The 25,297-nt window shown below is 36.8% G+C and overlaps 1 protein-coding gene across 1 annotated transcript in view; it reads left to right on the top strand.

Annotated features, from left to right (window-relative positions):
- The first annotated feature begins 1,582 nt into the window (after nt 1-1,582).
- Nucleotides 1,583-25,297, top strand: part of uxs1 (UDP-glucuronate decarboxylase 1) — a 61,297-nt gene continuing 37,582 nt past the window's right edge. The window contains exons 1-9 of the mRNA XM_057853091.1: nt 1,583-2,185; nt 6,001-6,028; nt 9,667-9,715; nt 10,318-10,361; nt 14,647-14,707; nt 14,979-15,159; nt 20,479-20,583; nt 20,881-20,940; nt 21,322-21,443. Coding sequence (XP_057709074.1) covers nt 2,089-2,185; nt 6,001-6,028; nt 9,667-9,715; nt 10,318-10,361; nt 14,647-14,707; nt 14,979-15,159; nt 20,479-20,583; nt 20,881-20,940; nt 21,322-21,443 — 747 coding nt within the window. The 5' untranslated portion in view covers nt 1,583-2,088. The remainder of the gene's footprint in view (nt 2,186-6,000; nt 6,029-9,666; nt 9,716-10,317; nt 10,362-14,646; nt 14,708-14,978; nt 15,160-20,478; nt 20,584-20,880; nt 20,941-21,321; nt 21,444-25,297) is intronic.

Genomic DNA, 25,297 nt, shown 5'->3' with positions numbered 1-25,297 from the left:
TTTATTTGATTGAAGATATTGTTTTCGACTGAAGCAACTTTTTTGGGGGATTGAATGATTTAGACACAAATGTCCTACAGATAATACGGCCCAATCACAAAAAGGATTGTTTCAATCAAAGAAAACATTTTCAATGAAAAATTAAGTGCTCAAATGCAAATTTATGAGTCTCAAATATTTTTTCGCATTCAAAAACTTTTGTTCTATGATTAAAAATGTTGTGTTTGTTTGTTTGAAGCAACTTATTTTTTGATTAAATAATAAAGACACAAATATCATAGCTTAAATGTGGCCCAAACACAAAACATTACTTTAATCAAAAAAGTTGTTTCAATAGAAAAAACAACACTGAAAAAAAAAAATTAAATCAAAGAAATAGTTTTCAAATGCCTTTTTTGAGACTCAAATTTTTGCATTCAAACTTTTTTTTTAACTACAGTGACTTTTTTTTTTTTTAATAAAAATATATATTATGAATATAATGTATAAATGAATAAATGTATAAATATAAATATTAGATATTTTGAGTTCAAAAAGTTTTGCACTTAAATAAGAGTGAGTTCTAAACATTTAGAAATTCAATCAAAAAAATATTTTTGAAATAAAAATTATATTTAAAAATAAATAAATATTACTTTTAGGGGAGGGCAATTTTATTTTTGCAAATGATTTTTTTTTCTTTAATTGAAAATATTTTTTTTTTTGATTGAAGCAACTTGGGGATTGTATGATTAGACACAAATGTCCTAACCATAAAATGGCCCAAACACAGAATGGATTGCTTCAATCAAAGAAACTATTTTCAATGAAAAATTAAGTTTGTTTGTTCTATGATTGAAATTTTTTTTTGTTTGTTTGTTTGAAGCAACTTATTTTTTTATCGAATAATAAAGACACAAATGTCCTAGCTTAAATGTGGCCCAAACGCAAAACAACATTATTTCAATCAAAAAAGTTGTTTCAATAGAAAAAAAACCTTCACTCCAATAAAAAAATAATAATTACAGTAAATCAAAGAAAAATAGTTTTCAAATGTTTTTTTTTTCTCAAATTTTTGCATTCGAACATTTTTTTTGACTGAAGTGACTTTTTTAATTAAAAATATACAGTATATTATAAATATATAAATAAATAAATATATAAATATAAATATTAGATATTTTGATTTCAAAACTTTTTGCACTTAAATAAAATTGAATTCAAAACATTTAGCACTTCAATCAAAACAAAAAATATTTCAAATAAAAATAGTGTTTAAAAATAAATAAAGAAATATTATTTTTAGTGGAGGGCAATTTTATTTTTGCAAATATTTTTTTTTCTTTGATTGAAAATATATACAGTATGTATTTTTTTTACTTTTTTTTTTTTTTTGATTAAGGTAATTTTTTTTTGGATTGAATAATAAAGACACAAATCTACCTCCATACTACTATGCTTACACAAAAAATAACAATTGAATTAAACTCACCAAAAATGTTTTAGTAACAGTTAATTTAAATTTAAACCAAAAAAATGTTGCGATAATCCCTCCCTACCAGGGGTGGCGGTATGGAACCATTTCCTGTTTAGCTAACCGCTATTGGTTTCGATGAAGAAAACGAGGTCTATACAGGAAGTAAGGACTAAATTCGAACAAGTTACACCGTGTCATTTTATTTTACAACAAACAAAAAATAGGCAGCGTCGATTTCGTGTTTGTGATGTTGTTAGGAGTTACTCTTGGCCGTTGCTAAGATCGTTGGACAGTTTTGCTTACAGGATGCTAACTGCTCTGTCTGCAAAATTTGCTCCTCTGGCGTCAACTCTTCCAAATGTTCGCTAATGATAGACCCGGTGCAGTTTGAATTATTCAGAAAAGTAAGCGGTTGGCGCAGTCTGCCAATAAAGCGCTCAAATGTTGTAAAAATGAAATAGAAGAGTAATGCACTCGACCACAGATGCTCACCTGTGTGTGCTATGTTAGCCACGTAAACTGGTTCTGATTGGTGTTGACGTAGCAGCAGCCGACAGCTAGTTCTTTTTCATCGGGAGCAATACTTCTCAACGGAATTGACACAACTTGGCAAGCCAAAATGCGTTAGTTGTATGCGGATGATGAAGCGAGTCATCAGGTTGATATCAGGATTAAACAGAAGAATGCTGAAGCTACTTTTTACCCTCGCCTTGGTTGCCTACATTGCTTGTGAGTACATACTTTTGCTGTTTATTTGTCATGTGTCATGCTTTCCAGTTTTAACACACACTTCACAGGAACTAAAATGACTCAGGGTAAACTTTTGGGTCTCTCTTGACTTTTATCGGATGGGAGAACGCTCAAATTTTGCATGGTTATCAGTAGGATCAATTCAGTTAATTGTGTATTGTTCAACTCAAATATTTAGCGTGAGTTGAATGATTTAAAGTAAAGCCTCATTCATTTTTTAGAATTAAAGGGACTGTAAATTGGAAGTCAACATTAATAAAATATGTGATTAACCTAAAGAGACAATCCTGCTAAATTTGACTGGAAAAAAGAAAAAACATTGCTGGGTAGATGTAATAGGGCTTCAAAATGTGGGAAAAAAATGAATCAGGGTTCCTCGTCAGGTCTCAGACTTTGTAGGTGTGTCCGGTGATTTAAAAAAACGCTCCGCACAAGTGCCAACTGTCAACAACCTATAATTGTTGTTATGACGTGGAAAATGAATGCTACCTTTTCTAGCTTCTTTACTGTCCCCACACAACCCGTCTAACATGCAGGGGTGGGTTGTAACGCGTTAAATGTACTCCGTTACATTTACTTAAGTAACTTGTTGGAAGAAATGTACTTCTAAGAGTAGTTTTACTCAGCCATACTTTTTACTTTTACTTGAGTAAATTTGTGAAGAAAAAATGCTCATCTTACGCCGCTATTTTGGGCTACACAAGAGTCATAACATTTTTTCCTTTATTCTACATATTAGATTTATTACTTTTTTGCCAGTGATGTCAAAAGTAGCGCGCCTAATTTCACCAATGAGACGTCGCAACAATAATCACTTGACTCTATTAAACCAATCAGACGCAAGCTTGCCGCTCTCTGATTACTCCAGCCTGTTCAATAACGTGGTGTCTCTAGAGTAGGGCTACAGCTATCGAATATTATAATAATCGAGTATTCGACTGAAAATTCTATCGATTAATCGAGCAATCGGATAAAGCATATTTTTTATAGGTAATGAGCAATTATAAACATACATGAGAAAACAAGACATTTCATCTAATATTGAACCATTTTCAGTCAATCAATGCCTTTATTTTCGATGTACATTGTTGAAAACAGCCAATTTAATCTCAGATGTGACTAGAAAAAAAAAAAGACTAATTCACTGCTTTCACTCAAAAACTTTTAGATCTTATTAAAAAAAAAAAAAAAAATCTTATTTCTTACCTAAAATGTCATTACGCTTGATAACACACATCACTTAAAAGTTAGGTGTTTTTCCACCTGTTTCAATTGAATTTCCATTTGTGTCAAGCTATTTTTATGTTGTAGTTAAGTTTTAAGTTAGTCTAAACTGTAAGTCCTGATAGGATTTTGAGTTTTTGCAGTGTTCAAAATAAATGTATGTTACTTGCTGTATTGGAGCTCATTAGGGACCAGTGCTACTTGGTGTTTTATCCAGCAATGACTACTGAGCTAAAATTTACAGTTAGCTTTATAATGTTTTTATTTTACACCCTTATCACTCTGCACGCTGTTTTTTCAGATTACCGTATTGGCCCGAATATAAGACTGTGTTTTTGCATTGAAATAAGACTGAAAAAAAGAAAGAGGGGGTCGTCTTACAGTTGCACAGTCGTACAGTTCCCAGTTGAAGCCTGGGACCGTGTGCTTTGGTCAGATGAGACCAAGATTGAGCTTTTTGGCAACAAACACTCTAAGTGGGTCTGGCGTGCCAAGAAAGATGTGCATGCTGAAAAGCACCTCATACCCACTGTGAAGTATGGGGCTGGGTCAGTGATGCTGTGGGGCTGTTTTGCTTCCAAAGGCCCTGGGAACCTTGTTAGGGTGCATGGCATCATGAATGCTTTGAAATACCAGGACATTTTAAATCAAAATCTGTTGCCCTCTGCACGAAAGCTGAAGATGGGTCGTCACTGGGTCTTTCAGCAAGACAATGACCCTAAATATATGGCCAAATCTACACAGAAATGGTTCACCAGACACAAAATCAAGCTCCTCCCATAGCCATCTCAGCCCCAGACCTTGTTTTGTTGGCAAAAGGGGGTTGTACTAAGTATTAACACCAGGGGTGCTAATAATTGTGACACACATTATTTGATGTCAAATAATTTTTTTCTTTATGTGGGATTTTTTCTCCACTGAATACACTTGTATTGAAGGTTGGATTTTTCTCTTTTTTTTCCATTAAGGTCCCATATTATTTGAATTAAAAAAAAATAATAGAAGCTAAAAAACACATCTTAACCAGGAGTGCCAATAATTATGGAGGGCACTGTATATTTGCGGTCTAGACATCATACCCATTCACGACGCTAGATGGCGCCAGATATCATTGAAGCAATGTTCTGTCATGACAGATCTCAGCTACGCTCCCCATTCGCTATGCTAGATGGCGTCAGATATCATTGAATCGATGTTCTGTCATGACAGATCTCAGCTACTCTCAAGTTTAACCAGTTTGCATTATTTTATTGCAATGTTTTTCCTTATTCAGATTTGTTTGAAGACTACAGTTACAGTTAGACTTCACTTTGATGGTTAATGCAGTTATTGCAATATTGTTGTTTCATCACAGTAGATTGGTTTATTTACATTTCAAAAACCAGAAGCCATTCATTTACGAATGTATTTAAATGTTCAGATATTAAGATTTGAATGAGGCAAAATAACATGCTTTTTCTCTCAAATATGTTGTTATAATAATTTGTTTTGGGTGTACTGTAATTATTTTCTGTATAAAAAATTAATTTGGTGTTCAAAAAGTCTTTTTTCAAACTTGAGACTTGAAAAAGAGGGGGTCGTCTTATAATCAGGGCCGTCTTATATTCGGGCCAATACGGTAAATAAAGCCTGTATGTAAGGCACGTTAGCCACTCATCGACGGTAGTCATTATTTATTAACGTGACGTGAGCAAGGGACCGTAACGTTAATCTTATTAATTAGCACTGAGAAGTCTACTGCTTTAAGAAGGCAGATGTTTATTAATGCCGCCAAGTCTGTCATTTCGCATCTACTTCTATATACATGCAATATCTATGAGACGCATAAGACGCTACCTGCTACCACCGTAGCATCATGCGGGCGTAGTTTTTAGCAATGTTGGCATAGTTTGTAGCTGCTGTCGGCTGCAGTCAGGTATTATTGCTTCTTCCTCTACGCACGTGACGTCTGCGAGTTGTCCTGCATTAAAAGTACTCCGGGCAAAACGTGATGCGTAGAGCTGGCAAAATTAAACGATTCCTCGAGGCGAATAAAATTACTCGGATCAGTTATTAAACTCGAGTTGCTCAAGTATTCGTTTCAGCTCTACTCTATAGCACCGTAAAAAAATGAAGTATTTGACATAGAGCGCTGTCAAAAAGCCAAGGAAATGGTGGCACTTAGAGTTATAGTTCAGTAGTTGGAGGGGTGGGCCAGAAAGCCAGGTTTTGACTGTCATTACACTGTTTACACCCACCAAGGGCTGGAGGAGTAGATGAGTGACTTGCTTTAGAAAGTGACATTCAGCACTAAAATCTCCATCTGTTCATAGGTTTTCACCACCTATTTTCAGATGTTTCTCATGTATTTAGAAACAAATAAAATGAAACATTAAACATGAACATAAGCTCACTATCAAATCAGCCTCATAGTAAAGGATGTCTAAACTGCAGTGCCCTGTTTTAGGTAAACTTATGTTGTACAAAAGCAACATTCTTTGAATTTCTAGTGCGCTTAGTGTAGACAGCGAATTAAACATTCATGATGAGGTTTGTTGGTTTATTAATGTTTTGAATTCAATCTCTTTCAGCTGTTTGGGGAACGTATACAAACATGAGGTACAGATCTCTCGTTACCATGTAATTCTGACTAGGGATGTCCCGATGCTGATTTTTCGATTTCCAATCTGATCTGATTTTTTGAAGATATGTTTTGCCGATACCCATATTTATATAAGTGCTGCAATGATTAATCAGTTAACTCGAGTACTTCGATTAGAAAAAAGCTTCAAATCAAATTTTGCTTCATCGACTATTCGTTTAATTAGGAGTGGCATTGTAATGGTTTGTTTTGAAAGTGTTTGCACATACTTTTATTGATTGGTGTGGAATCGACTGTGGATACATATTTTATACATATATAATCAACATTACATAAGTTGTCTGACATGGCTGGATCCAGCCGCTCCCTGTTAAGACCAACGAAGGGTTGTACGTTTTTGTTTGAGCTAATGTTTTTTAATACATTCATAATTTGGTATATAGGTATATTTAGTCGTTTTTTGTGGGAATATGTGTTTGAATGTGGGGCTGCAGCTATCGATTATTTTAGTAGTCGATTGATCGATTAACTAGTTAGTTCGAATAATCGAGTAATAGGGTAAGGAACATGAAAAATTAAAATACCTGGCCTGAGCCTCAAACGGTATAAAAAAAATAAATAAATGAGGATCTATGTACAACAAAAGAATAATTGGCTATCTTAGATGAGGAAAGTCCGCAAGCGTAAATGCTATAAAATGCAAATTTTTTAAATTTTATTTAAAAATATATATATATTTTTTACAATGCACTTCAAAAATGGTTTAGACTCATATTCCCACAAAAAAACGGCTAAATATACCTATAAACTAAATTACAAATGCATTAAAAAAACATAACCCCCAAGCAAAAACTTAGCTTACGTTGGTCTTAACAGAGAGCAGTTGGATTCAGAACGTGAACGTGAATGCTATGCTAACGCTACGAGTTACATTTAGCACTCAGCACTAGGGCTGCAGCAATCGAATATTTTAGTAGTCAATTAATCAATGGACTAGTTAGTTTGAACATTCGAGTAATCGGATTAGGAACATGAAAAATTAAAATACCTGAGCTGAGCCTCAAACGGTATAAATTTTAATGAGGATCTATGTACAACAAAAGAACAATTGGCTAACTTACATAGAAAAAATCCGCTAGCTTAATTGCTATAAAATGCAAATGTTTTTTTTTTTTTGTTTGTTTGTTTTGTTTTTTACAACGCTCTTAAAAAACGGTTTAGACTCATGTTCCCACAAAAAAAAAAAAAAAACGGCTAAATATACTTATAAACTAAATTACGAATGCATTAAAAAAACATTAGGCCAAGCAAAAACTTAGCTTACGTTGGTCTTAACAGAGAGCAGTTGGATTCAGCCATGTGAAATGAGGCAGACCAGAGGGCATTGTATCACCCCCAATCAATAAAACTAAATGTAAACACTTTCAAAATAAACCATCACAATGCCACTTTAATTAAACGAATGCTCGAAGCAACAAAATTTAATTTGAATATTTTTTTCTAATTGAATAATCGAGTTAATCGATTAATCGTTGTAGCACTATTTGAAGGATTTGTTAAGAGTATCGTAAAAAAATTTTTTTTTTTTGCATTTTATAGCATTTAAGCTGGTAGACTTTTGCTATGTAAGGTAGCCAGTTGTTCTTTTGTTGTACTTAGGTCCTCATTTATTTATTCTTTTTATGATACTTTTTGGGCTAAGCTCAGGGATTTTAATTTATTTTGAAATGAAATTGCAAGTCTGCAAAAAAAAAAAAAAATTGTATTAAACCGAGCTCTGCTGGTACCTTCTTAAGAATATTACACAATGCTCTGTTACTATCATTAGTTTCTAAAGAGCAGTAGTCTCACTCAGCGGACATACAGCGGGGCAAATAAGTATTTAGTCAACCTCTAATTGTGCAAGTTCTCCCACTTGAAAATATTAGCGACGCCTGTAACTGTCAACATGGGTAAACCTCAACCATGAGAGACAGAATGTGAAGAAAAAAAAAAACAGAAAATCACATTGTTTGATTTTTAAAGAATTTATTTCCAAACTAGAGTGGAAAACAAGTATTTGGTCACCTACAAACAAGCAAGATTTCCGGCTGTCAAACAGGTCTAACTCCTTCTAACGAGGCTCCACTCATTACCTGTATTAACTGCACCTGTTTTAACTCATTATCAGCATAAAAGACACAAGCTCAGTCAGTCACACGCCAAACTCCACGATGGCCAAGACCAATGAGCTGTCGAAGGACACCAGAGATAAAATTGTACACCTGCATCAGGCTGCGAAGACTGAATCTGCAATAGGTAAAACGCTTGGTGTAAAGAAATCAACTGTGGGAGCAATTGGTAGAAATGGAAGACATACAAGACCACTGATAATCTCCCTCGATCTAGGGCTCCATGCAAGATCTCACCCCGTGCCGTCAAATTGATAACAAGAACGTTGAGCAAAAATCCCACAACCACACGGGGGGACCGAGTGAATGACCTACAGAGAGCTGGGACCACAGTAACAAAGGCTACTATCAGTAACACAATGCACCGCTAGGGACTCAAATCCTGCACTGCCAGACGTGTCCCCCTACTGAAGCCAGTACATGTCCAGGCCCGTCTGTGGTTCGCTAGAGAGCATTTGGATGGTCTAGAAGAGGATTGGGAGAATGTGTTATGGTCAGATGAAACCAAAATACAACTTTTTGGTAGAAACACAGGTTCTCTTGTTTGGAGGAGAAAGAATACTGAATTGCATCCGAAGAACACCATACCCACTGTGAAGCATGAGGGTGGAAACATCATGCTTTGGGGCTGTTTTTCTGCAAAGGGACAAGGACGACTGATCTGTGTAAAGGAAAGAATGAATGGGGCCATGTATTGAGAGATTTTGAGTGAAAATCTCCTTCCATCAGCAAGGGCATTGAAGATGAGACGTGGCTGGGTCTTTCAGCATGACAATGATCCCAAACACACAGCCAGGGCAACAAAGGAGTGGTTTCGTAAGAACCATTTTAAGGTCCTGGAGTGGCCTAGCCAGTCTCCAGATCTCTACCTCAAAGAAAATCTGTGGAGGGAGTTGAAAGTCCGTGTTGCCCAACGACAGCCCTAAAACATCTCTGCTCTAGAGGAGATCTGCATGGAGGAATGGGCCAAAATACCAGCAACAGCGTGTGAAAAGTTTGTGAAGAGTTACAGAAAATGTTTGGCCTCCGTAATTGCCAAAAAAGGGTACATAACAATGTATTGAGTTGAACTTTTGGTATTGACCAAATACTTATGTATTTTCCACCATGATTTGCAAATAAATGCTTTAAAAATCAAACAATGTGATTTTTTTTTTTCCACAGTCTGTCTCTCATGGTTGAGGTTTACCCATGTTGACAATTACAGGCCTCTCCAATATTTTCAAGTGGGAGAACTTGCACAATTTGTGGTTGACTAAAGACTTATTTGCCTCACTGTATTTGCCCAGTGGTTTGATTTACAGCGGCCGAAAAGCACGATGTTACTGCAAAACATGACGACTGGATCGGTTCCGATCTGATACTGTCCAATACTCCAAAAATAGCCGATACCGTTACTGAATATCGGATCGGGACATCCCTAATTCTGAACACCATTATCCAACTTGCCGATGTTTCCTTGTTGCTGATTTCCTTCATTGTAGATCAACGAAAGAATATGGGGTGGAGATGATTGAGCAGAAGATTGATGAAGTGAGTCGCACTGACATTTATCGCTTCTCACTGAGCCATCTGGGTGTTGATAAAAAAGTAAAAACGTTTGAAATATGTATTTAAACTAATTACTTTCCTCTTTTATTAGCCAAATCTTTTAGTGTGACATTTGATATCAGAATGTTTATTTTACGTGCCACACTCTTAACACAAATTCTAATCAGTTTTTGTGGCTTATCACGTATTGCAGATGTTCTAGTTTTTCCCTTTATCACTTTGACCATTGTAAGTAAAAGTGTAATTCAAATATACCTGGTTGTCTCGCAACGCAATAGCCCACTGCTTTGAAATCACCGTAAAAGACCCTTTTGATGATGGTGGTGATGATAGTGGTCAAATTGTTTATTGGAAACAACCATGTTGTGCTACCCCAGTGAAGAGAAGTTGAACACACTACTGAATAAACAGAAAGTTTGGTATAATGATGCCAAAATATGCACTACTGTGTACCATACATTGTATGTGTGTGAGTTATGCTACTTTGTTTTCTGAGAGAGGGAGAACAATACAATGCAAAGTGATTACACAGTTATATTTAGTCAAATGTGCTCTGATTACATGTACTTGTTGTCTAATTTAAGGCTGTGGCTCCGCTCCGTGAGAAGATTCGTGATTTGGAGCAGAGGTTTGTAATTTATCCCCCTTAATTACTGTAATTTTCGGACTATTAACCTCAACTTTTTTTTCGCCTGCTTTGGACCCTGTGGTTTATCATCTAGTGTGGTTTATCTGTGGATTTTTGCAGGCTAATGCGTTGCATGTCTCTTCGTGTAAATATCCCATAATACAATGTGGACACCTGCAGCTTATCTTCCAGTGCGGTTTATTTTTGAACAAAAACGGGATATGCATTCATTAGTCAGAACTCCAATGAAAATTACTCAAATTTACAAGGAATATTTTTCATCATTTCACAAGATCTGTAATTATTTACAATAAGTGTAAACAAGTACTTTTAGTTAACTACTCTTATTGAGAGACACGGAGAACCAAAAGTGTTATTTGCCATGTGGCATTTTTTTTGCCATGTTGCTTTTTTTGCAATGTGGCAAAATGGATTTTGCCATGTGGAATTTTTTTGTGACATTTTTTTGCCACGTGGCATTTTTTTTGTTATGTGGTAAAATGGTAAAATCTTTTTGCCATGTAGCAAAATTGGTTTTGCCTTGTGGCATTTTTTTTTGTCAAGTGGCATTTTTTTGCCATGTGGCAAAATTGATTTTGCCATGTGGCATTTTTTTGCCATGAGGCAAAATGGATTTTGCCGTGTGCCATTTTTTGCCATGTGGCATTTTTTTGCCATGTAGCAACCTGGATTTTACCATGTGGCTAAATGGATTTTGCCGTGTTGCATTTTTTTTGCCATCTGGCTAAATGGATTTTGCCATGTGGCATTTTTTTTCCATGTGGCATTTTTTTCTTATCTAGCAAAATGGATTTTGCCATGTGGTATTTTTTTTTTTTTGCCATATGGCATTTGTTTTTGCCATTCGGCAAATGGATTTTGCCATATGGCAAATACCACTTTTGGTTCTCGGCCCTGCTGCTCTTATTTGCACTGCTTATCTTCACTAGATTTTTGCTTGTGCAGGATCCTAGCTCAGATGACATGGCAAAAAAATGACACATTGCAAAATAAAACTGCCACAGGGCAAAATCCATTTTGCCACATGGCAAAATAAAACTGCCACAGGGCAAAATCCATTTTGCCATATGGCAAAAAAAAGCCACATGGCAAACCATTTTGCCACATGGCAAAATCCATTTTGCCACATGGCAATAAAAAATGCCACATGGCAAAATCCATTTTGCCACATGGCAAATACCACTTTTGGTTCTCAGCCCTGCTGCTGCTTATTTGCACTGCTTATCTTCACTCGATTTGAGCTTGTGCAGGATCCTAGCTCAGATGACCTTTAAATAATTTATTCAATAGCTGGCGTTTAAAGCTAGCGTATTTCAATTACGACACTAGCAATAAGTCAATGTCTCTGAAGGTTTAGTCTGCATAATTAGCAATGCACATATTATTAGCAAGCATCAAATAAGCTTGTTCATCAAACTGAACAAAACAAGTGACAACACTAGTCATTAGTGAACTGAAAGTGCATCAATCCCGAAGTTGCCAGATCAGAAAGACAGTCTCCAGCCCAATCACATCAGAAAACCCTCCAAGACTGATAAAAACGGCCCAAATTACAACCTCCCGTTCAAGATACTGTCGTACCTCAACTTACGAAATGAATTGGCTCTGGAAGTAGTCTAGTAACCTGAAAATTCCTTGAGTACAGACACGTTTTCTATGTAAATGCCCAAATCTGTTCCAAGTCCCCCAAAATTCATACCTAAATCTTTTATAAAGCTTAAAAGTGCATCAAAAACACATAAACAAAATGAGTTGTGCATAATGTAAAAAAAGAATAAAACACGTACACTCATGTAAACCTGTCAGAACACCTTTTGGTCCGAGGGGCGAATGAAGAGGACGCTGACATACCTACATACACATACCGTAGAGGTCCCTCTTAGCCAATTGGATGCCAGGAAGATGCCAGGCAGTAGCCAATGGCAGAGGAGCTATAGGTATGTTCAGTACATTTTGGGAGCTGCGAGTAGCAGCTCATTCTATATTTTTGCCTCTCGTATCAAGAAATTTCTTTCGTAACTAGAGGCAAGATTTTTCCGTTGAGGCGTGGCACAACCTGGAAATTCAGTTTTTAGAGATGTTCATAAGTCTAAGAGCGACTGTATAAAATAACTTTAAAAAAAAAAAAAAAAAAAAAAAAAAAAGGTACCACTGTAGGATGTTTCCCTTACACGACTTATTTACATGACTTATTTTCGTATTATAACCAGAATAAAATAAATACATTTTAAAAAAACCAAAAAAAACCCCACAACAAACAGTTGGGGACACATTGTGGTGGAATAATTGCCGTTTTGCCGATAAGCATCGTGGGTGATGTAGTTCTTAGAAAAGGTTAAAACTATTGTATTATTATTGTGTTATTATCAATAAATATAATAATAAACAATTACTCAACCACAATACGATACGATTTTGGATACAACGCCCACGATAACGATGATCTCAAGATGGCAATACAACAATTATCGATACCTTGGTCAGGAAATCATTGTAGGATATTCTATAAAATGGCTATTAAACAGAAAAACAGCCTATTTTCATCCGTCTGCTGTGAATTGGATTGGGTTTATCACTAGTAGACATCCATTTCATTTGAACTGGGAGGGTGGCAGCGATTGAATGTTCAGTCGCTTCAATCCCTCCCACTTCAAATGGATTGGACGTCCATGACAGTTAGTGGCAGCCAATGCCAGGCAATGGGTTCATTTTGGGGTTAGGGTTTCACATTATTCCCTGTTGATTTTTGGTCCATTCCTTTTCCTTTTGGGGCTTTTGTTGATTTTGAGTTACTGAAAAGCAATTGACTCACTGTCCTCACTCAAAATCAACAGGAAGTAATCTGTAAATGTCCTAAAATGAATAGGAATTGACCTGTAAATGTAAACAAAAGACTGGCTGTGAATGCTCTAGTTTCAATGCTATTGACTGCGCTAGACGTCCAGTCTGGTCAAAGTGAATGGCGTACTGCAAGCAACACATTACTTTGGCTGGTTTATATTCATCACGTTAGCAATTGTGGTTAGGCGGGTCAACCTCCCGTTTGTCCCCAATAGTAAATGAATAAAAATAGTGTACGAACGAGATTATTACTGTGCTAAACCTACCAATTCTGTCCAAAAATGATGTCCCTGGTGCAAAATTCACTTGTAAAGATGTGGAAGAACATGCAAATGTTCAAAGAGATGGCTTGAGTTTCTAGGGCGGAAAAAGCCGAGCTGACCTAAGCTTAGCCTTAGCTTTTTTTATCGACACTGTTTCTTACGCCTCTGACAATGAAATTCTCCTGTTTCAACTATCTATTCTTTACCATCTTATGCCCTGTCTTTCTTATATGTTATATCCTCTGGTTGTCTTACGTCTCTGACCGTTCTTGGCGGCAATTTACATTGCTATTTTTTTGTAGCGATCGCAAATTACTCGGTGACAGCCAACAAACACTTTACATTTTTTCATTAATAACAAATCTTAATTCTATAATTTATTTACACTTCCCCCTTACTAAGGTAGTTTTTACAACAGAAAAGGTAGCAGTGGCAGTCAGATACCATTTAAATTTTTTTCAGGTCATTCATTGTCAGACAAGCAGCAAGGCAAAACGCCACGCTAAAAAATAAGTAAAAAATATCAAAATGGCTTACCTCTTCGTCCTCTGAAGGACCATAGCCCCCCAACAAAGTGTTTACTGCATATGAAATGTGAATGGCTTCACCTTGCTGGCATTAAACTGGTCTTTTGGACGTCCGCGCAAGTTGATCCATTCTTCACATTTTTTCCTTCCATTTTTGGTTTTGGGAATATTTCGTACTGTCTAGTTGTTTCTACAAGTTCCATATCAGCAGTGTTTGATCGGCATGTTCTTTTTTGAAAGATTACCGGAGAAAACAGGAATAACATGGATTCTATGCGAGGGCGTGTCAATAATGTCCCACTTTCGCGTTACGATGGCGACATCACGGTCTAAAAATAGCATTCGTGCGGTACGCTATTGGATGTCTAGCGCCATCAATGATAGTGAGCTAACGTAGACACAATTCTAATGGAAGTTTAATATTTTTTCAAAACAGTGACACTTTTTTTTTTAAACAATATATCGATTCTCGGTGGGAGCATATCGACAACCTTTTTGGGATACAAAGTGTCGCGACATATCACTTTTCCATATATTGTCAGGCCCCTATTATGTATTTTTTACAACATATTTGCGTTCTGTTCCCCATCTTCAGTTGTTCAAAGTAACAAATATTGTTTTTCTCTCCTCTAGTTTTTCTCAAAAATATCCACCTGTGAAGTTCCTGTCAGAGAAGGATCGAAAAAGGATTCTGGTATGTAAGACAAAGAAATGTCCAATTGCAATTGGGCTGGAGCATGCTTTTCTTTTCTGGTTTATTTTGTCGGCATCATACTGTTTTTTAATTTTTGGCTTAGAAAGGAAAGTAACACAGGTGGATGGGCTTTTTTTTTTCTCGTTTCTGCATTCATGTGTGTGTACAGCTTGTCTTCAATTTTGCTCGTGTAGGCCTGTCATATTTGTATTTGTCACATTGTGTTATGGCATAGTTTGTGAATTCGATCGAAAATGTATTACTTTTCTAGATTACTGGTGGTGCAGGTTTTGTGGGTTCCCACCTGACTGACAAGCTGATGATGGATGGCCACGAGGTGACTGTGGTGGACAATTTTTTTACCGGGAGGAAAAGGAATGTGGAGCACTGGCTCGGCCATGAAAACTTTGAGCTCATCAATCACGATGTGGTAGAGCCTCTCTACATTGAAGGTGAGGGAATGTCTAAACATGAATGTCAGAAACCATTTTTTCCTCCTCACACTTTGTATCTTGGGGATAGAAAATGGACTGTCTTAGCCTGAACAGCCAAATATGTTGGGATTAGAGCAAGCCGGTGGGAACAGACTACCTCTCAAAAGTGATTCACGCTGCTGAAATCACAGTTAAATTCAATGTAAAATGTCATATTCCTCTGTAGGAAATGTAGCTAAATAAGTCTTGGTACAGTGGTATGAAAAAGTATCTGAACCTTTTGGAATTTCTCACATTTCTGCATAAAATCACCATCAAATGTGATCTCATCTGGGTCAAAATCACACAGGATAAAGCAGCGTCTGCTTCAACTAAAACCACCCAAACATTTATAGGTTTACATATTTTAATGAGGATAGTATGCAAACGATGACAGAAGGGGGGAAATCAGTAAGTGAACCATCACATTTGTTATTTTGTGCCCCCCACCTTTGGTAGCAATAACTTCAACCAGATGCTTCCTGTAGCTGCAGAACAGTCTGGCACATTGATCAGGACTAATCTTGGCCCATTCTTCTCTACAAAACTGCTGTAGTTCTGTCAGATTCTTGGGTTGTCAGGCATGAATCACTGTTTTGAGTTTAGGTCATGCCACAGCATCTCAATGGGGTTCAAGTCTGGACTTTGACTTGGCCACTCCAGAATGTGTATTTTGTTCTTCTGAAACCATTCTGAAGTTGATTTACTTCTGTGTTTTGGATCATTGTCTTGTGGCAGGATCCATCCTCTTTTTAGCTTTAACTGCCTGACAGACGGCCTCAGGTTTTCCTGCAAAACATCCTGATAAACTTTTGAATTCATTCTCAAGTTGTCCAGGCCCTGAGGTAGCAAAACAGCCCCAAATCATGATGCTCTCTCCACCATGCTTCGTGGTGGGGATGAGGTGTTGATGTTGGTGAGCTGTTCCATTTTTCCACCACACATGACATTGTGTGTTACTCCCAAACAATTCAACTTTGGTTTCATCAGTCCACAAAATATTTTTCCAATACTTCTGTGGAGTGTCCAAGTGTCTTTATGTGAACATTAAACGAGCAGCAATTTTTTAAATTTTAGACAGCAGTGGCTTCCTCTGCGGAGTCCTCCCCTGAACACCATTCTTGGCCATAGTTGTACATATCGTTGATGTGTGCAGAGACATTGGACTTTGCCAGGAATTTCTGTAAGTCTTTAGCAGAAACTCTAGGGTTCTTTTTTACCTCTGAGTATTCTGCGCTGAACTTTTGGCGTCATCTTTGGTGGACGGCCACTCCTTGGGAGAGAAGCAACAGTGCCAAACTCTCTCCATTTGTAGACAACTTCTCTGACTGTCGATTGATGATCATTCAGACTTTTAGAGATGGGTTTGTATCCTTTCCCAGCTTTATACAAATCAACGATCCTTGATCGCAGGTCTTCTGACAGCTCTTTTGACCGAGCCATGATGCACATCAGACAATGCTTCTCATCAAGACATTTCTCACCAGGTGTGTGTTTAACAGTGGGTAGGGCAGCTTTAATCCACTCATCAGTGATTGGGTACAGACCTGACTTAATTTTTTGGGTAAAAATTGGTTTCAATTGCTCTTTTAGTCTGCTTAGGCAGAAGGTTCATTTACTTATTTGTCCCCGTTCTGTCAGTCTTTGCATACTATCCTCATTAAAATATGAAAACCTATAAATGTTTGGGTGGTTTCAGTTAAAGCAGACACGTTTTTTTCATCTGTGTGATTTTGACAAAGATCAGATCACTTTGATGGTGATTTAATGCAAAAATGTGAGAAATTCCAAAAGGTTCAAATACTTTTTCATACCACTTTACATAAGTGCACCAACAAAGGAGAACTTTTTTAAAAAAACTGCTGTTGTAGTATTTCAAACATTTTAATGACCCTACAGTGCTCCTAAAATTTCAATGCTTATGTTGTGCCAAAGTGGAGGCACACAATGTAGTGGGATGTCTCTTGAGCAGTGTTGATGGTAAAGTTATTTCCCTGGACAACACCATATCCCACACATCCTTAGTGGATTGAAATGATCACCTCGTCCCAAAAACTTAAAACAAAAAAAAACAAATAAACAAAACAAAACAAAAAACCTCCAACCCATAAGTCCTTCATTTTCTTTGGACATATTTTGGATATTAAAATGTAGTTACATTCTATAAACGAAGGGTCATGATGTGTGAGGATATCTGCAACAAGACATGTCGACTTGAAGTCGTCAAAGCTAATGAAGAAATACAAATCTGGTTAAATGTTTCACTCACTGTAAAACTAGGATTGGGAATTTGACATTTCCTTAATTGATTAATTGAAAATAAGAGGATGACCTTTCCATCTGCCACTCAGCTCAACAAACAGATGAGACGTTTTCAGACGGTTGCTTCACTTTATTTGCATATTGGTATCATCGGGTACTGTGCGCAGTCATGTTACATAGCGGAAACTAAGTACAGATGAAATCAACATTAGTTCCAAGATCAGAACGAGACACAATGAAGCGTACAGCTGTCTTATCAGAAACAGAAATAGAATTACCCTGTTCCAGAGTGAGCTAATCTAATGTTTAGGAATTCACTTTATTTCTTTTTGAAGCTTTGGACTTAAAAGTATGTTCCTCTCTTCTAAAATCTATTTGTTGTGTTCAAATTCAGCTTAATTCCAAAGTCCTTTGGGAAAAAAAGTAGTTTTCTTGCTAGGACCTCACTAATTAATTGTATTTGACAGTACGAAGTGAAACATTGGTTTTCATAACCTGTTCCAGCATGCCTGGTTGAAATTGAATTTCATGAAAACCTAAACAATATTTAATTATAATAATATTTTAGTTTAGTTTAAGTTTTGCTAAATCTCGCGTTCACAGTACCTTCTACTGGCAATGAAAGGCCTCATGTTCAAAGTTTTTACTGCACTAATTAAGCTTTTCTTCCTTACTCCCAAAGCATTTTTTGTTGTTGTTAGCCATATATAAGACGGCAACAACTACTACTTGTATACCTGCGGTCGAAAGTTTTGAGACAATTAATTATTCAGTAGGATGAGAAAGTGTTTTAAGACCTTTGACCATAAGTGTACTCTAAAGACAAAGATTACCCTAATTTTGGAACTATAAGGGGCCGTTTACATGGTGACTCTCCGAGAAGACGAAAAATTTCATGTTTGCATTTACAGTGGGGCAAATAAGTATTTAGTCAACCACTAATTGTGCAAGTTCTCTCACTTGAAAATATTAGATAGACCTGTAATTGTCACCATGGGTAAACCTCAACCATGAGAGACAGAATGTGGGGGAAAAAAACTGAAAATCACATTGTTTGATTTTTACAGAATTTATTTGCAAATCATGGTGGAATATAAGTATTTGGTCAATACCAAAAGTTCATCTCAATCAGTGTTGTTAATAACGGCGTTATTTTTTTCAGTAGTGGGTAATCTAATTAATTACTTTTCTCATCTTGGCAACGCCGTTACCGTTACTGAGGACGGAAAGGCATGCGTTACTATGCGTTACTATATTGGTCGAAAATTCTGAGGGAGACGGACTCACCGAGACGACAGAGCAGGAGTATGGAGGAGGCAAGAAAGTTGTGACGCCGAGCAAACGCAATGCTAGGTAGCTCCAATAATACATGTTGTAGCCGATAGCTAGTACAAACTACGCGCGCATGTTATGGTAGATATGGTAGACATGATAGATATCACACGTACTGTACATAGATATAACTAGATGCAAAATGACAGACATGGCACTAAATGAGTTAGTAGACAGCCGCCATCTTAAAGCAGTACTTTTTAGGACGGCTCTGTTGTAGAGAACCTTCCTAGCGAACCTAAGTAACTTTTTATCTAAAATACTTCTAAATCGGCAAAATCTTGACTTGAATCTATCCTTAAATGATGAAACCGTTTTAAAACTTTCATACATCGAAAGTAGAGAGAAGGGAACTAATGCAATAATGGGAGCAATTTTAACAACTTTTAACAGCTGATTCAGGGTAAAGGGTAAATTTGGGTAAAGAATTGGGCTCGGGCCAATTGTACCAAAAACCTTCACAAAAAACTTCACATAGTGTGGCCAATGTTTTTTTTTTTTTTTTTTTTTTTTTTTTTTTGGAGGAAAAAAAAAAAAAAGTAATTCTCACCAATTACTTTGCCAAGTAACTAATTACTCTTACATTCAGGTAATTGAGTTACTAACGCAATTACTTTTTGGGAGAAGTAATTTGTAACTATAATTAATTACTTTTTTTCAGTAAGATTAACAACACTGATCTCAATACTTTGTTATGTACTCTTTGTTGGCAATAACGGAGGCCAAATGTTTTCTGTAAGTCTTCACAAGCTTTTCACACACTGTTGCTGGTATTTTGGCCCATTCCTCCATGCAGATCTCCTCTAGAGCAGTGATGTTTTGGGGCTGTCGTTGGGCAACATGGACTTTCAACTCTCTTCTCACCCCGTGGCGTCAAAATGATAACAAGAACAGTGAGCAAAAATCCCAGAACCACACGGTTATTATTTGACAGCGGTGTCATAAGACTGTCATAAGACCGTCACACTGTAATTACGGCATGACAATGTCATGAGCATTAATGAATGCTTAAGACAGATGTCATAATTTAATAGATGTCACTTTTGAATGGATGTAAAAGATCAGAGCTGAACATAAATGGAGTTAGCTCGAAACTTTGCCGAAAATTTGAGCAAAATCTGTACTAAATAAATCAACAAATAAGCCACACTGGCACAAGTCTACATCTAGGAGTTTTTTTTTTTACCGAGGATTCTGCTCTAATACGTCCGGAAAAAAATATTTACATTCACACCAGCACGTTTGTAGAAAAAAAAAAATCTTCCACAGCATAACAATGCTCGAAAAATAATTGTCCATAACAACCCGATTCTTCGCATATGTTCTTCAATATTAAGCACTGCAAGAGTTTGGAAATAAATAGTTATAGCTCTTTTTGCTTCCAATTTACTCGGAAAGCAAACATTGGTGTCATGTGTGACGTAGGGACAAACTACAAAGGGACAAAAATTACGGTGCTTGTGAAAGGAGCATACATTGAAGTGCTTTCCAATAGTTCCATCTTTTTAAAAACTATAACATGACCGTATTTGGGGATTTGCATTTGTGTTTACTCCGTATCGGTTATTGCCAAAAACCTGATTGTGAGAGCGGTTGCATGTAAACTTAGCCTTTAAACATTTTGATAGAGTACACATTTTTTCCTGGTAAAACAGTATTCATAGTTGTCTGTATTAAAACATTTATCTTCTTGTCTGATGGCAGTGGATCAGATTTACCACCTGGCTTCTCCAGCCTCTCCCCCCAATTACATGTATAACCCCATCAAAACCCTCAAGACCAACACCATTGGCACTCTAAATATGCTTGGTGAGTAAACTGTGTTGTCGTTCTATGATGACTGTAAATTCATATTTGCGTGCCTTTCCGTAATAATAGTTCCATGGGATAAAATCAATGAGTATCAGCCTTATCTAATTGAACTGCTCTTGGTTTGGTAAAGCTACAAGCGATTGTGCATTGTGAATTTATTTGCTAATTTTGCAGCCTTGCTAAAAGTATGTGCCCTTTGGGTCTTGCGTTTTTTTCTTCATTAATTCAATATTAAATTGCAAGGTTATGTCTATCTTGTTACTTGCTGAGAAAGACTGTGCTTTTGTCTCGTAGGCTTGGCTAAACGAGTGGGCGCCAGGCTCCTGTTGGCTTCGACCTCAGAAGTTTATGGAGGTAAGAATCCTATTCGCTTGTGGCATCCCATGATATGTGCTAAAACTCAGAAGTTGTATAGAAACAAGTGGGGTCAAAAAGAGCAGTTTGAGGAAATATACGGGAGAAAAAAATCGACACTAGTTCAATGGTATTTCATTTTGAAATATTACGCAAAAAATCATCATCACATTTTTCCTTAAAAAAAATTATAAAAGACACAATTTGCTAAGGTCATAAATGGAGCCAATTTTTAGTCAATCCAAAGAATTCATTTACAAATTGATCAGTCTTTAGAGAGTTTAAATCTTTCTAATCGTTGAAATTTAACATATTTTCAGTGATTAGTCATGAATTATTTTCCGCCTGACGTGACTGAATTTATTTATTTATTTGCTCCAGACCCTGAGGTACATCCGCAAAATGAAGAGTACTGGGGCCACGTAAACCCCATTGGTCCCCGAGCGTGCTACGACGAAGGGAAACGTGTTGCTGAGACGATGTGTTACTCCTACATGAAACAGGTATCCCTATACCAATTAATTATCAAATCAAGCAAATAATCTTTATTGGCCTGCCTTGCATCCTTCTTACAATGACACGTTTTAAATATACAATTATGATGAGCTACTTAAAAAAAAAAAAAGAATTCTTGAATAGTCTCCCAAAAAACGATAAGGGATTCTCATACTGTGAGAAATAAGATTTTCTCAACTGTGTGGCGTCCGATGCCAAAGGGTGCGGAGGGGGCGTGTGACACTCTCTTTTCTCTTTTAATTACCGTATTTTTCAGACTATAAGTCCCACCCAAGTATGTCGCACTGGCCAGAAACAAAAGAAAATGAAGAGGAAAAAAACATATTAGTCACACCTGTGTATTAGTCACATTTTGGGGGGAAATTTATTTGATAAAATCCAACACCAAAACGGACATGTCATCTTGGAAGGCAATGTAAAATAAAAATGGAATAGAGAACAACAGGCTGAATAAGTGTAAGGTATGCTAACATTACCTGACGCATAAACAACAAACTGAGAACGTGCCTGGTATGTTACCGTAAGATAGCTATTAACACCGTGAGTGTCACTCCAAACCCACTAAATCCAATGAAATCTTCATCCTCGGTGTCACTTTTAGACGACTCCACCAACTCGGGAGGTAGAAGGTGCGGCGCTTCCTCTTCTACATTGCTTACGTCTGGCCTTGAGCGCCCTCTTGTGGTTTAGTGTGGAAATAACATATGAAATGATATAATAATGTGTTCATAATTTCACACATAAGTCACACCAGAGTATTAGTCGGAAGTGTAATTGTACGTCCACTGCAGTAGGTGGCAGTGGTGCTGTCATTGTTGCTGGGGCATAAGACTTTTTTTTGCACCAAGCATAGACTTTATATTGTACTGATGGGACACGGGGCCCATTCATAGTGGGCCTATCTCCGTCAAAGCTGACGGAGTGGAAACACAAAGAGCTTTTTACGTTGAAATATCTTGTGATTAAATGCTTAAATCCCTGAATTCTTTATAGATATGGATGTGAAACAGTCTCGATTCTTGGTTAAAAGCAAAAAAAACTGAATTCTTTATAGATATGGATGTGAAACAGTCTCGATTCTTGGTTAAAAGCAAAAAAACAAACAAACAAAAAAAAAACGGGCAGTTAGCATTTATTTTACGTAAATATGTCGAATGTGCTTCTATTTTTTAAGCCACTGTGGCGTCGCTTTTACACCACAAAGAGCTTTTTTACATTGAAAATTCTTGTGAGCAAATGCTTAAATCCCTGAATTCTTTATAGATATGGACGTAAAACAGTTTCGATTCTTGGTTAAAAGCAAAAAAAAAAAACGGGCAGTTAGCATTTATTTTACGGAAATATGTCGAATGTGCTGCTAGTCTTTAAGGTACTATGGTGCCGCCTTATCACTACAAAGAGCTTTTTACGTTGAAAATTCTTGTGAATAAATGCTTAAATCCCTGAATTCTTTATAGATATCACGTAAAAGTCTCGATTCTTGGTTAAAAGCAACAACAACAAAAATGGGCAGTTAGCATTTATTTTATGTATACATGAAGAATGTCCTGCTAGTCTTTAAGCCTCTGTGGCACCGCCTTATCACCACAAAAAGCTTTTTACGTTTAAAATTCTTGTGAATAAATGCTTAAATCCCCGTATTCTTGATAGATATGGACGAAAAACCGTCTCGATTCTTGGTTAAAAGCAAATAACGTAAATATCGGTAATTATAACGCCAATGCTGTAGTGGCTAATTTCTCCCATTGATTTTTTACACGTTTCAAAATGCATGCATGGTATGAAAAATATAATAATTACCTTAAATCCTCGAACAAATCACTCCTGAGACAATCCTTCATGTTTGTTTGTGGTACAGATTTCATACTTTTTCAACCTAAATCCGGCTTTAGATCGCTGCGTGCGTGTGTTTGAGAATAACTCCTCTTGATGCCGAGTATGGGCAGGCCCCCAACGCGAAGGCGTGGCGCAGTGTCTGAGGGATGTGACCCGTCAATAAAATTACGAAGTCTATGCACCAAGCAAATGAGAGTTAAAAAACCATCAAGAGATAACTTTTTTACTGTTTGGAGTCGCATTTTTTTTAATTATGGGAAAATTGATACAGTTTAAGTTTAAATCTTTTCAGTTACTGATTAACTTTGTACTAATAAAATCGTTATTTGTAAGTGGAACTATATGCTTTGTTTATCTTGTTTACTTTGTTGGGGGGTTTTTGTGAATGTTTTCTTTTTAATGGGGGTTGAGTAGGTAGCAGAAAATGGTTTAGAAGCACTGGATTAGACCAAATTTATTGTATGGTATTATTCTTGACGACATGACAGCATTTTTGTGTTCTATTCATTGCATAACTATAGTCTCCACGTGTAAATGTTAATAGAATTACTGGGCAATAGATGGACGACGTGATAGTTTCAGCCCTGTGCACCGGTGACTGACAGTTGATTATTGGAAACAGGATGTTTCCAAGCATTTTCTAAATGAGCGTTGGGGGAAAAAAATAAAGAGCAGCTGAGTTAGGAGCAGAGGCTTCGACTGATAAATAAATCACTTGCCTGAAGAAAAGGCAACAGAAGTCAATCATATCAGACCATTAAAGGCTGGCATCAATCAAATCTAATCAGAAGAAAAAATTCTTCGTTGAGCACCTGAGTAAAAAAAAAAAAAAAAAAAAATCAAGGAGAATTTTTTAGTTTATTATAAAAGAATGAAATTGGTATGCTTACTGCCAGAGTCATTCCATTGAAAAGTAGCTTTAGAGGCTTTTTGAGTTGTCAACATGGCGCCCATTTCCGCAAAATTTCAAAATGGCTGTTCGCAAAAAGATGTGAAACACAAAATGAGTTTAATTTATGGACTGGTGATACTAATTGTCTTTTTGAAAGTTGGGTAGGTGTGCTATTACTACAAGAGGCACCACTTTTCTTTGGGTAATTTAACATTCAAAATGGCCACCATTTTATCTTAGCTTTTGCATAGACCTAGCCAGGGATGGAACTTAGGGGAGTGCTGTTTGAGCGACTGCACCCTGGCCCAGGCCTCCTGAGGGATAATAATAATAATAAAAATAATACCTTTTATTTGTAACGCACTTAACATTTGAAAAACACTCCCATGTCTGGACCAGAGCATCACTGAGCTCCTGAGCATTCTGAGGAGCAACATGGCAGCCTGTAGGAGATTCCAGGAGACAATTAGTTACTCCAGGAGTGCTGGACAGGGCTGTAGAAGGTCGCTAAAGGGAACCTTGGATTTGTAGGCTCTAATAAGCCACAATTGTACTCTTTGACTAAAATATGTTGTTAGAAACACATATATTATTGCCATTGATTTAAAAATCTATAATATTTAGTACATGTTTTGACCTACGAAGGGCACCATGTTTTACGCGCGCAATGCACGCCGGGGGTGATGCAGTTAGGCTGGACTGGGAGAATAGCTGTGCTAGCTAGCAAGTAAAGCTGGTATGATGACTGGCATGATTTTGTCACATTCTGCTGCTGGTCAGATTGTTTTGTTACAGAGATGTGGGATGAGTTCCCAACATCCAGTTCCAGCTCATCAGCAGTGTCTTTAAACCGATCCTTGGCGATTTACCGAGATATTGACTTGCTGCTATTTGACAGTTTGTATATCCCTTAGTTGCTAGTTGCATTATTGCCTTGTTTTTTTTTTCAGTTGTCTGCCTCTCACCGCGGTTTTCCCTCGGTTTTTATTTTTATTGATCTCGACCGAGTGTCACGGACCAAACGGAAGTTTTTCTGTCCGTGGTTCCCTTTAAACCCTCAACAGGATTGGTATCCGCTCCTTTGTTTATGGAAGAACAGGGTGAGCACTGTCA

Source organism: Corythoichthys intestinalis, chromosome 12 (assembly GCF_030265065.1).
Source record: "Corythoichthys intestinalis isolate RoL2023-P3 chromosome 12, ASM3026506v1, whole genome shotgun sequence".
Taxonomy (NCBI): domain Eukaryota; kingdom Metazoa; phylum Chordata; class Actinopteri; order Syngnathiformes; family Syngnathidae; genus Corythoichthys; species Corythoichthys intestinalis.
The sequence above is the reverse complement of the archived record's forward strand: the minus strand, read 5'-3'. Positions and strand labels throughout refer to the sequence as shown.